This window comes from Uranotaenia lowii, chromosome 3 (assembly GCF_029784155.1).
Source record: "Uranotaenia lowii strain MFRU-FL chromosome 3, ASM2978415v1, whole genome shotgun sequence".
Taxonomy (NCBI): domain Eukaryota; kingdom Metazoa; phylum Arthropoda; class Insecta; order Diptera; family Culicidae; genus Uranotaenia; species Uranotaenia lowii.
This window is the reverse complement of record NC_073693.1, coordinates 221,102,529-221,114,826: the sequence shown is the minus strand read 5'-3', so window position 1 is coordinate 221,114,826 and position 12,298 is coordinate 221,102,529. Positions and strand designations below refer to the sequence as shown.

The 12,298-nt window shown below is 39.0% G+C and overlaps 1 protein-coding gene and 1 long non-coding RNA gene across 2 annotated transcripts; both read left to right on the top strand.

Annotated features, from left to right (window-relative positions):
• The first annotated feature begins 2,359 nt into the window (after nucleotides 1-2,359).
• Nucleotides 2,360-3,058, top strand: LOC129758264 (uncharacterized). Its single transcript, XR_008739931.1, has 4 exons — nucleotides 2,360-2,569; nucleotides 2,626-2,708; nucleotides 2,765-2,841; nucleotides 2,905-3,058. It is a non-coding gene; the product is annotated as an uncharacterized LOC129758264 (long non-coding RNA).
• A 6,369-nt stretch (nucleotides 3,059-9,427) lies between these two features.
• LOC129753104 (uncharacterized) lies at nucleotides 9,428-11,590 on the top strand. Its single transcript, XM_055748907.1, has one exon. The coding sequence runs from the start codon at nucleotides 9,428-9,430 to the stop codon at nucleotides 11,588-11,590; it is 2,163 nt and encodes a 720-aa protein (XP_055604882.1).
• The last annotated feature ends 708 nt before the right edge of the window (nucleotides 11,591-12,298 follow it).

Here is a 12,298-nt window from a genome sequence, read left to right as displayed (position 1 = left end):
GAATTTCTGCGTTCGCTGTTCTGTGTTCTGATAAATATTGGGCATTGGGCTTCGTTGGCATTGGCACCCTCGATGAAACCTACAATTTTTCTGGGACCGTCTGATGGGATGCGGCAGCTGGAATATTACCGCAAAGAGGGAAGCAAAAAAAGATATTGAAACTGTTGAAACCAAAATATAATGTCTGGTAGAACGGTTGGGTAAAGTAAGGTGAGCAACTTACCATGACGGCATGCTGGCCGAAATACGATCGCAGGATAAAAAGCTCCGTCCATCCGGGGATATGTTCGCGCTCGCGGGTCAACATTTTTTTTCGGCAATCGACTTTTTTTTTCTTTTTTCCATGCATGCCCCAACAAAATACACGATTAATGGATTTAGCTCGTTTTTCGTTTAAAAACGAACCAAATTTTGATTTCCACTGATAAAAAATGAGTGTGTACAAATAATAAAATTTTGTAATTATTTTCATTCGATTTTTTCATGAACAGAATTAAAAAATATGCATCGGAAAAACTAAATAAAATGACAAAACGTTTTGTTGAATCGACTCCCCTTCTTTTTTCTGCGTGATGGATTCGTAAAGAAACTTTCATAATTATCTTTCATAACCTCAATTGAAGCATTAACAATTGTAAAAAGCATCTTGTAAATCAAAGAGATCAATCTCGTTTAGTATGATGATAGTAAAAAAATTAAAACTTTACATGAATGTGTACTAATTTTGTACAAAACCATCTGGCATCTCTGACCGAGCGTTTCGTTCATTTTGACGTGAATGACAGAAGGGATGAACGGTATGTGTAACGGTTCGAGTTCGGTTTTACTATTTTTTACTATTTTTTACGGTTTTACTATTATTTCCTACATATGATTAAAGAAAAGTAGAAGGAAATCGTTGTATCATACTATCACCTTTCCAGATATAATCACGTTTTCACATAATTGTACATATTTCGTTCTTATCGTTGGCCAAGTAAAGTTTAAAAGAACAGCTACGTTCACAGATACAATCACTTTTACTGAAGACGTTGATGTATTGTATAAACTGTTTGATATATGGTTTTTTAGTATGCGGGTTTCCCTCTTCAGGTTTAACTAATAAAAATGGGAAAAAACCAAGTCTCAACGTTCATGCGAAGGCTTGGGAAAATCCCCGAAATTCAAATACTTGTTCTTCTCCTTCATTTTCTGATCCTAACAATTTTGTTGATTTGGGTGAGATTACTGAGGAAAAATTAAAATTTTTGCATCAAAATTTAATGGAAATGATGCAACTTATGTTGAAAGCAAATTCAATGTTTGAAGCTTTCCAAACTTCTTTTAATTATGCTAACAAAATTATTATGACTTAACGATTCCCTCATGGATCCAAATAGATGTTTAAATATTATGAATTGGAACGCTAGATCTTTGCTGGCTAACCAAGATGAATTCTTTTTATTTTTGAAAACCCAAAACATACATGTTGCTGCCATCACTGAAACTTTTTTAAAGCCGGACAATAACTTGAAAAGCAATGCTTTCTTTAAAATTTTGCGAAATGATCGACTTGATCGACAAGGTGGGGGTGTAGCTATTGTCATCAATAGTCGTCTCAAATTTAGACTTCTTCCTTCATTCAATACCAAAGTCTTAGAAACAATTGGAATTGAATTAGAAACGTCTATGGGGAAAATTATAATTATTGCCGCATATTTGCCTTTTCAATGCAGCGGTGAACAGAAAAATTTTTTGAAGGGAGATTTACAAAAACTCACCAGAAACAAATCTAAATTTTTTATTATTGGTGACTTTAATGCAAAACACCGATCTTGGAATAATATTTCATCAAATTCAAATGGGAATATTTTATTTAATGACTGCTCTGCAGGTTATTACACTGTTGAATATCCTAATGGGCATACTTGTTTTTCTTCGATTAGAAATCCTTCCACAATTGATTTGGTTCTAACGGATTTAGGCGAGCATTGTAGTCAATTAGTTACTCATGCGGACCTCGATTCAGACCACCTTCCAGTAACTTTTTCTTTATCCCAAAGTCCCATTGAAAACCCTTTAAAATCAACTTTTAACTTTAAAAAAGCTGACTGGGAGCGATATAGGAATTTTATTGAACGTAATTTAGATGTAAACGTTCCACTGAATTCAATTGAAGATATTGATTTGGCTGTAGAAAATTTGACAACTTCAATAGTCAATGCTAAAGCCGCTTCAATACCCAAAGTTAAACATAAATTTAATCAACCTTTAATTGATGATGATCTTCAGTTTGTAGCATTATAATTAAGTTTGTCTAGCTATTTTGTTCTGAGCGTGTAGTGATTGAGTCAAAAATAGACCAAAGATGAGTGTATAGAAATAAGAGTGTAGCCGTCAAACGCGCACGTGGAGAAAACAACATAAACAAAGAGCAACGATCAACAACAATCATCAACAAGCAACCAGAACAAGAACACGGTTAAGCGGTTAGATTCGTCATCGCGGTGAATAAAAAGTGCCTGCTATCATTGGTGTACCGGAACCGAAGCCGATCAAGGACGATATCCCGGATTTGCTCAGTGAAAAGGTGAGACAGCACGACCACTTTATTCGGATCAGATAAACCAATTTAGATTCCTCCAGCTTCCAGACAACTGATTGTGGGTAACACGTAGCAGCATCGACCGAGCCAGCACTGACAAGATTCAACCTCTGCTGAAGCAACGGTAAAGCAGTAAGGATTCATTTTGTTTCTTATCTAAAAACTCGCCTCTCATCGTAGGTTGATGCTAGCGTTGTGCTGAGAGAAGGAAGTAGAGCTCGAAAGAATATTTTAAGCTGCGCAAACCAGGTAGTAGGGTGAGTGAAGCATATTGAAAATCCCCTCCCACAAAAGGTGTTTAGACACTTTCGCCTTTACAGAACACATACGGAACTGCTGCCCTGGTATTCACCCATCCGACGTTGGGAATTGGAGGTGCAGGAAGAAAGCGACCCCTAGCGGGTGAGTAGCCAAATTACTGTGCGAAAAAGGAGTTTATGTAAAGCCAAAATTAACAATCGGCAGGTCGTTTTTGGGAGCTGAGCCAAACGCTTTTCGGGACTCGATTTTCGCCATCTTGGTTTTGCGAGTCCCGTTTTTGCGAAATCAAGCTGCGGACGTTGCGAGAGCCAGCCGGAAGTAGGCGGAAGTGCTCCGGGCAGCTGCGGTACGCCCGTCGAAGCAGTGCAGCCAGGCAGGGTTGCCAGTAAACCGGATACGACTGCAATACGAAAATTAAAGCTGTGATACACCTGTGCCGTCCAAGCAGCTGTGATATGATTGTTGTGCGTTTGATGTTAGAGTAGGAAAACGGGCCCGTGAGTAAATATGTAAGCTAGCTTAAGTTTTTAAAATGTCGTATTAGTAAATAATTGTAATTGCTACAGATTTGGGTTTTGCGTGTTTGTGTTTTGGGTAAAAGTTAGCCGTGCAGCACACACTGAGAGTCAGTGGTGCTCAACTTGTTTCAAGTTTTTGATACGACTGAAAAACATTCGTCGACGCCAATATCAACGTACTAGGGATCCTTACTTGAAATTAATTTATTGCGACCTTCAAAAAGAGATCAAACGTCGTTTAAATTTCATCCGTAATGAAAATTTTGCTAAAGCAGTAGAGGACATAAAACCCTACTCAAAGCCGTTTTGGAAATTAACTAAAATTCTGAAAAAGCCCCAGAAGCCAATTCCTACTTTGAAAGATGGGGATAAACTTCTTTTAACTAACGCAGAAAAAGCTCAAAAATTAGCCCAACAGTTTGAGTCTGCTCATGATTTTAATTTAAACATTGTTAGTCCAATTGATGCTCAAATTTCCCTTGAATTTGATGATATTTTTTCTAAGCAAAATGTATTTGAAAGTTCCTGTGAGACAAATATTGATGAACTTAAATTGATTTTCAAAAAATTTAAAAATATGAAAGCTCCGGGGGAAGATGGGATTTTCTATATTCTTATTAAAAAGTTGCCTGAAAGCACTTTAAATTTTTTAGTTAAAATCTTCAATAAATGTTTTCACTTGGCTTATTTTCCCAATAAATGGAAAAATGCCAAAGTAACTCCAATTTTGAAACCTGGAAAAAGTGCTTCAGAGCCTTCAAGTTATCGACCAATTAGTTTGCTTCCTTCTTTAAGTAAACTATTTGAGAGAGTTATTTTGAATAGAATGATGATTCACATTAATCAGAACTCTATTTTCCCTGATGAACAATTTGGTTTTCGTCATGGACATTCTACTACACATCAACTCTTGAGTGTAACTAATATGATTAACGCTAGCAAATCTGAAGGTTATTCAACTGGTGTTGCTCTTCTAGATATTGAAAAAGCTTTTGACAGTGTTTGGCACAAAGGTTTAGTAGCTAAATTAGCTCGATTTGATTTTCCTGTATATCTCACCAAAATTATTCAAAATTATTTGACTAGCCGAACCTTACAAGTAAGCTATCAAAATTCATGCTCTGAAAGGACACCCATTAGAGCTGGGGTCCCTCAGGGCAGTATACTTGGGCCAATCTTATACAATATTTTTACTTCTGATCTTCCTGATGTACCAGAAGGAAAAGGTAGAAGATTATTTGCTGATGATACTTTGCTTTCAGCCAAAGGTCGAAATTTACGGGTGGTACGCAGTAGATTGCAACAAAATTTAAATTCCTTTTTGAATTACTTGAAAATGTGGAAAATTTCTCCTAACGCTTCCAAAACTCAACTTATTTTATTTCCCCATAAGCCAAGAGCTCAATTTTTAAAACCTAATGAAAATCATTCCATAACTTTTAATGGGGTTTCATTAGAATGGTCTGATCACGTGAAGTACTTGGGACTCACACTTGATCGGAATCTTACTTTTAAAAATCACATTGAAGATATTCAATCTAAATGTAATAAATACACTAAATCTCTTTATTCTCTCATCAACAGGAAATCCCGCCTCTGCCTGAGGAGTAAGATGCTTATTTATAAGCAAGTGTTTCGACCAGCGATAATGTATGCAGTTCCGATTTGGTCTAGCTGCTGCGCGACGAGGAAGAAAGCCATCCAAAGGATTCAGAACAAGGTTCTGAAAATGATTTTGCGGCTTCCACCTTGGCACAGCACCGAAGATCTTCATCGGATTGCGGGCATTGAATCGATCGAAGAGATGGCCAACAAAATCATCTACAACTTCAGAGGCAAATCGATGCATTCTTCCATCGCAGAGATTCGTTCTCTTTATAATTAGTTTTATTTTAGGATAGTGTTTAGTTTTAAGTTTAAAATATTTTTACCATTACAGGATGTTCTCCATACATTAAATACTTGATTGCGCTCAGCAAGTTTAAATCTTATAAATAAATTTTATTATCTAGTTACCTATAGGGCTTTGAACAGTTCATTATTGAGCTGAACACCTAATTTAATGTAATAATGTAATATAAATGTAATGATGAATTGATACAAATAAAGACATATTTAAAAAAAAAAAAAAAAAAAACAGTTTGATAAATATATATTTTTAAAGAAATCACAGTCGTCTTAGCGTTGGATGTTGAATCGCTATTTGACTTTCTGTGATTTTTTCACCATTAAAACTTGTCCTCAAAGCCTAGATTTTTTTCCTACAAACGTTAAAAAACTCGTTTCTTTACATTGAACTTCTGCATTGGATCATTGCATTGAACATTGCATGTTCAGCAAGGTTGTCGAAATCACAGAAAAATGTTCAATTTTATGTATTTTTAAGCAACTATCTTCAAAACTTCATTCTTGATTTTAGAATTTTTGTTCACATTTTTATTATTATTTTTAATCTTATTTAGATATCATTGCGATAGGATTTCTTAAGCTATATTTTGACTCTGGTAATGGGGATTGCGAATTATAAGTGAAATAACTCAATTTATCCATGTTGTCCATATCACAAGTTTTCGGTTCAATTTTTTTCCAGTATTTGAATGCTAACAGAACAAGCCTTTATAATTTTGCTTGGAATGAAAAAAGGTAAACTTCACTAAACCGGCTTCGAAATTCCTTCGACCATGTGTAGGTTCCGATTTTTTGCTGTTCTACCGACTCATTTTAATGGATTTTGCTCTCAAAGTGATACTTACTTACTTAACACGGAAAATAAAAAAAAGGTAAAATTTACCTTTTTGCGAGGTGAATTTTTTCCACCCCTATTTTGAGGTAAATTTTACCTTTTTTTCATTCACCTAGCAAAAAAGTAAATTTTACTTTTTTTCAATTTACCTAGCAAAAAGGTAAATTTTACCTTTTTCGCATTCACCTAGCAAAATAGTAAATAATACCGTTGGTGGTGCTGGTTGCTTTGATTGTTTTCTTCAATAAGAAATAAAAAAATACAAAATTCTTTCAAAAATGATATTTATTGGAGATAAATAGGGACTGGTAATTCGGCTTCGCGTTCTTCTGAGCCGCTATGGCCGCTGAATCCACCTGCGTTGCGTACATTCATGGCCTCCTTCGTTCGACTAATCCGGTCAGGTTCGGCTTTTCCGGCTGGAGGATGACGTGGAATTACACTTCAAAGCTCTATGGGCCGATCTGAAACAAAATCAATAGTATTATGACGAGCACCAGCACAACTAAATGTTATTTAAGAACACTTACCGTTCTATTCCGATTTTCACATATTAGGCACAAAGCAAAACTTTTTCCTAGAATGACAAAACAGCTTAACCTCAATGAACGGGTTCGGCGAATAGTTACTTTTTTTTTAGAAGAATTGTACCGTTTTGTTTAGCTCAATCCAGGTCATTTACACCTCGCTACGAGGTAAGTTTTACCTTATTTGGATTTACCTTTTTTTCTAGGTGAATTATACTTTTTTATCGAGCTCAATTCAGGTCAATTCTTACCTCGCTACGAGGTAAGATTTACCTTTTTTGGATTCACCTTTTTTCTCGGTGAATTGTACCTTTTTTTCAACCTCGATTCAGGTAAATTTTACCTCACTGTGAGGTGAGTTTCACCTCGAAGAGGTAGAAGTTACCTTTTTGGCTTTCACGAGCGTTCACCTTTGCTAACTCGGTAAATTTTACCTTTTTATTATTTTCCGTGTAATGATCCCGCGCCGATCCACCGGTGCATATAGGGCAGTGGTAAAAGACCTCCACTGTTGACGATCCGGAGCAGGGGTGCCAGGTGGTTTCATCAAAAATCAGGACAACGCAAATCTAAAAATCAGGATTTTTCAGGACACCTCTTGATTCATGGAATTAATAAGCAGCTCTGCTTAGATTGCATAAATAAAGGCGCAATACAGGTGATGTAAACGCCTTAATTAATACAACGGCATTATGCAGCTTCTTGGTTGGCATGCAGTTCATTTCGAAAAACACAATTTAAATATCGTCTGAACCGAAGAATTCCATCTGTTAAAAGGGCTTTTAATATTATATTACAGATTTTTTCGATTTTTTCATAGTTAAACAACAAATTCTATAATGTTTGAGAAGTTTTTAAGAAAATCAGGACAATTCAGGACATTTTAGAAACAAATTTTCAAAAATCAGGGCAAATCGAGAGTTTTTGAAAAATCAGGACGGTCTCTCGAAAATCAGGACAAATCCTGATAAATCAGGACACCTGGCACCTCTGATCCGGAGCCAGCGTTTTCACCTGGTCCCAGTCAAGATTCTCGTCGACAGTTCGGATTTCAGCGGCTAGGCTTCGCCGCCACGAGTTTCTGGGTCTGCCTCTTCTTCGATGACCTTCTGGATTCCAATCTAGCGCCTCTCTGCAAATCTCGTTTTCATTTTTCCGCAGCGTGTGCCCAATCCATCTCCACTTACGTTCCCGAATCTCGATTTCTAGCGCCCTTTGATGACACTGGCGATGTAGTTCCTCATTTGAGATCCAGTTGCCAGGCCACCAAGCGCGGATGATGTTCCGCAGGCAGCGGTTTACAAATACTTGCAGTTTCAAAGTGATAGGAGTTTAATAATAAAGAAAAAAGCATGCTGAATAAAAAAAACACTATTACCTTACGCCAAAAAACTATATTGCATTTAAGCCTTGAACAGAACATAATAAACGCTTAAAATGCCAGAAAAAAGTTAACAATCTGAAATTTTCCTTACTTATTCATTGTAGAAAAAAGGCATACAAATTTGAAAAAAGCTTCGCGGGCCGCACACAAGGGTCTCGCGGGCCACATGCGGCCCGCGGGCCGCGGGTTGCTCACCCCTGAACTACATAAATTTTAGTTGAATTTCACCTCATACTGCTAGATTTTGGAAAGGATAAGCTTAATCCGGGGAATGATTTTAAAAAGCTTGATAATTGTAAGAAAATTGATTTCCCTTTACTTTCTCATCTTAATAGCTTTTCTTTGCCGAAAAAATTATAATTAATCTGCTTTCGTAAATATGTTCAAATGCATAGTATTCATTTAAGCTTAATATGGATTTTAAACTGTTTTGACTCTATATTTGCCAACGTATCAAATTTTAAAACAGATGACAATCCAGATGAAAATCTATGTACTTAATGGTAATCAGAAACAGATAGAAAAGAACAATCCAAGAGTTTGAAAAAAACTCTAATGGGGTTAAAATTATTTTTGAACGTTCCAAAAATTGGGCTGCCCTTCTGTTTAACTTATATTTCAGTTATATTGGCACCACTGTCTATTTGAAGTGAATCAGAATAAATCTAACCGTTGTGCAAGTCAGACGCGTTTTTTGTTCTACCAATTCTAGCCGAAAAATCATTCGCTTTTTCCTCTCGATAAATTCCCTGAGCTGTGCGAAAAACATTTTGGTCCTAATCGATCCGGATAGCCTGAGGAATTTCGAATGATTTCCGGCTATCGAAAAGTTTATCGCGATGGAATTCGTACCGTGTGCGAAAATTTTCGGCTCGACGCCATTTTGGAAAAATCCGTTGCTTCCAAATTATGACTGTGTGTGTGCGCATCGCACAAGCTCTAAAACATTCCGTCATATTGGTGAAAAGTGCTCGAAGCACAAATGTGTGAAAAGATCCGCCATCTTGACGAAGAAAAGTCTGTGACTTTTAGCAGTGTGTGTGTGTGTGTGTGTGTGTGTGTGTGTGTGTGTGTGTGTGTGTGTGTGTGTGTGTGTGTGTGTGTGTGTGTGTGTGTGTGTGTGTGTGTGTGTGTGTGTGTGTGCTCGTGGCACATTAGTGAAAAAATCCGCCATCTTGGCGAAAAGTCTGACTGTTCAGTAGTGTGTGTGTGCCCGTGGCACTAGTGTTAACGCAGTCCACCATCTTGGTGCCGAGTGTGATCGTGCCCTAGGCACTAGTGAGAAAAACTGTCAGCCATTTTGGCTAAATTAAAAAGTGAACTGAATTTTGAAAAGAAAGTATTTCCTACACGAGGAAAAAATAAAAAGTGATTGCCACCTGCGGGTGCAAAAATAAAAAGTGCAAATAAATGTCGGAATCTGAAACACCGCGCCGTGAAATTCCTGGAGGCAAAGTTCCGAGAAATATTCTGCCGTCTATTGCGGAACAGAAAACTGCCCAGGACCTACGCGACCAGCAACGAAAAATGGCTCGAGAACTGTCCTGTCTTCTCGATCGCCGTGAGTTAATATTTGGCAAATTGTTGCGGATTCAAGATTCCCTGAATCTCGAAACCGTGAATATTCACTTGCTCAAGCTGCACCTGGAAGTACTACGCAAATGTGAGGAAGAATTCGATAAGGTGCACTTGGAAATCGTCGCTATCACACCGAGAGATGAACGGGACGAAGAAAAAGACGAGTACCTGCGATTCGAGGCGCTCCATAACCAACTGTATGTTGAGCTGCAAACAAAAATTAATCGTCTTACTCCCGCTCTCCCATCGACCAGTGATGAAATGGCTCGACCAGTTCCCCCGCAACACGTATACGTGCAAGCTGCCGCTCCACAATTGCACGCTCCGTTTCCGGTCTACGATGGCAACCCGGAGAATTGGTTCAGCTTCAAGAGCCTCTTCCAGAGCATCATGCAGCGCTACGCCAATGAGACTCCCGCCATGAAAATCCTTCATCTCCGAAACGCGTTGTTAGGCGATGCCAAGGACAAAATCGACCAAGATGTCATAAACACCAACGATTATGACTTAGCGTGGAGGATTTTGGAAAACGCCTACGAGGACCGACGACTGATTTTGGATACACACATTGACGCCATACTGGATTGTCCGAAAGTCACCAACGAACATCGAGGTAAAAACATTGCAAAGCTGGTCGAAACATGCACCAAACACGTCGATGCTCTTCGCGGTCATGGTTTCCCAGTAGAAGGGTTGGCTGAGCTTTTCATCGTCAATGTGCTGTATAAAAAACTGGACAAGGAAACCCAAGAGCAGTGGGAGACGAGACTTCCAAGGAACGAGCTACCGGAGTTCCAAGTATTCGTTGACTTCCTGCGAGAGAGAGGACGAGTTCTGCTGCGCACAAGTCGCTCCGAGCAGCCAGCAAGGCAGCAGTCAACAGTTCCTGCTAGACGCCCAACATACGGTCTGAAACCAGCTGCAAGATCATTCTTCCAGATGGCGAAGCAGTCGTGTTCCTGCTGCAAGGAAGATCACTCCATCTACCGGTGCCCCAAATTCCAACAAATGAATTTGCCGGACAAGAAAGCTGTCGTCTCAAGGGCCAGTCTTTGTTTCAACTGCTTGCGAGCACTTCACCAAGTCAGTGAGTGTCCGTCCGAGCAAGGGTGCAAGGTGGAAGGATGCAATCGAAAGCACCACAGTTTCTTGCATCCCACCAACCTAACCAGTAGCGCAAAGATGGAAGCTGATGGTGCTGCTGAAACGCCAACAACATCAAAGTTCACCACTGCAACAATGTGTGCTCACTTGGGAGCAGCCACTAAGCAGGTGCTACTATCGACAGCGCAAGTGCTAATTGTCGGGAAGAATGGCTCCACTGTTAAGTGCCGAGCGCTTCTTGACTCCGGATCCGACAGTCATATCATCAGTGAGAGTTTGGCCTCCAAGCTTATGATCAATATGCGACCAGTTGAACTTCCGGTTAGTGGACTCAACGACACTCAGACCCGTGTGAATTATACTCTCTCGACACGCATCAAATCATGTGCCAAAGGCTTTACCACCTCCGAGCTGGAATTTTTGGTTGTGCCATCTGTGTCTGCCAACCTACCCCAATGCGAAGTAGATACACGAACATTAGAAATTCCGACCGGTCTTACATTGGCAGATCCAGCTTTCTATGTCCCTGATCCGGTTGACGTAATCATCGGTAACGAAATCTTCTTCGACTTGGTACGAGATGGTAGATTGAAAATGAGCAACAGCAGCCTCACCCTAGCAGAAACAGAATTGGGCTGGGTGATGTCAGGTTCTGTTCAGCCTAGGAAACCCAAACCTCTTCCACGTGTGTGCCAATTGAACCATAAACAGGCCGAACTTTATGCTACTCTGAATTCACCGTGGAAAGATTCATCGCAACCTGGCGATTCTTGTGAAGAAACGGTGCGTGCTAATAACGTTGGTTGGAAAGCAGTGGCGACTTGGAAGCATCGTGACTTTTCATCCAGGCGAAGACAACATCGACGGTACTGCTCAAATAGCTTCGGTTGATCTCGATGTCGAGACTCAATGGGGGTGAATGAACGTTCCAAAAATTGGGCAGCCCTTCTGTTTAACTTATATTTCAGTTATGTTGGCACCACTGTCTATTTGAAGTGAATCAGAATAAATCTAACCGTTGTGCAAGTCAGACGCGTTTTTTGTTCTACCAATTCTAGCCGAAAAATCATTCGCTTTTTCCTCTCGCTAAATTCCCTGAGCTGTGCGAAAAACAATTTTCTTAAACCTAATGTTCATTGATCATTCTTATATTTTGATTTTTTTTTATTAAAAACAGATAGATACAATTAATCTATAATGTGGCTCTTTCAAACTCTGAAATTTCGAAAATTTGAAGTTTTTGGCTCTTCTGACTCAAAAGGTTGCCGACCACTGGTCTAGGTTTATCGCATTCCAATTTCTTCGGCAGCAGTTATGAAGAATAGTGCACGAATCACTGTAGCGTTCTGCTGAGTTCTACAATGAGGATCTCCGATCGATGCTACTGATAGTTCACTAAACTCGCTTGCTGTAGAAGATATAATAAAATGGATTTTAAATATGTGCTCTCCAAGCACTCTTCTCCTAAAAAGCCTAGTACAAGGGTACAAAATGGTGATCACGTTGCCACTTCCCCTTCAAACCCTCTCCAACTCCCAACCCACATACGAACTTGTAAAAATTAATAGGCCTTAATAAAGATTATTATTTGAATAAAAA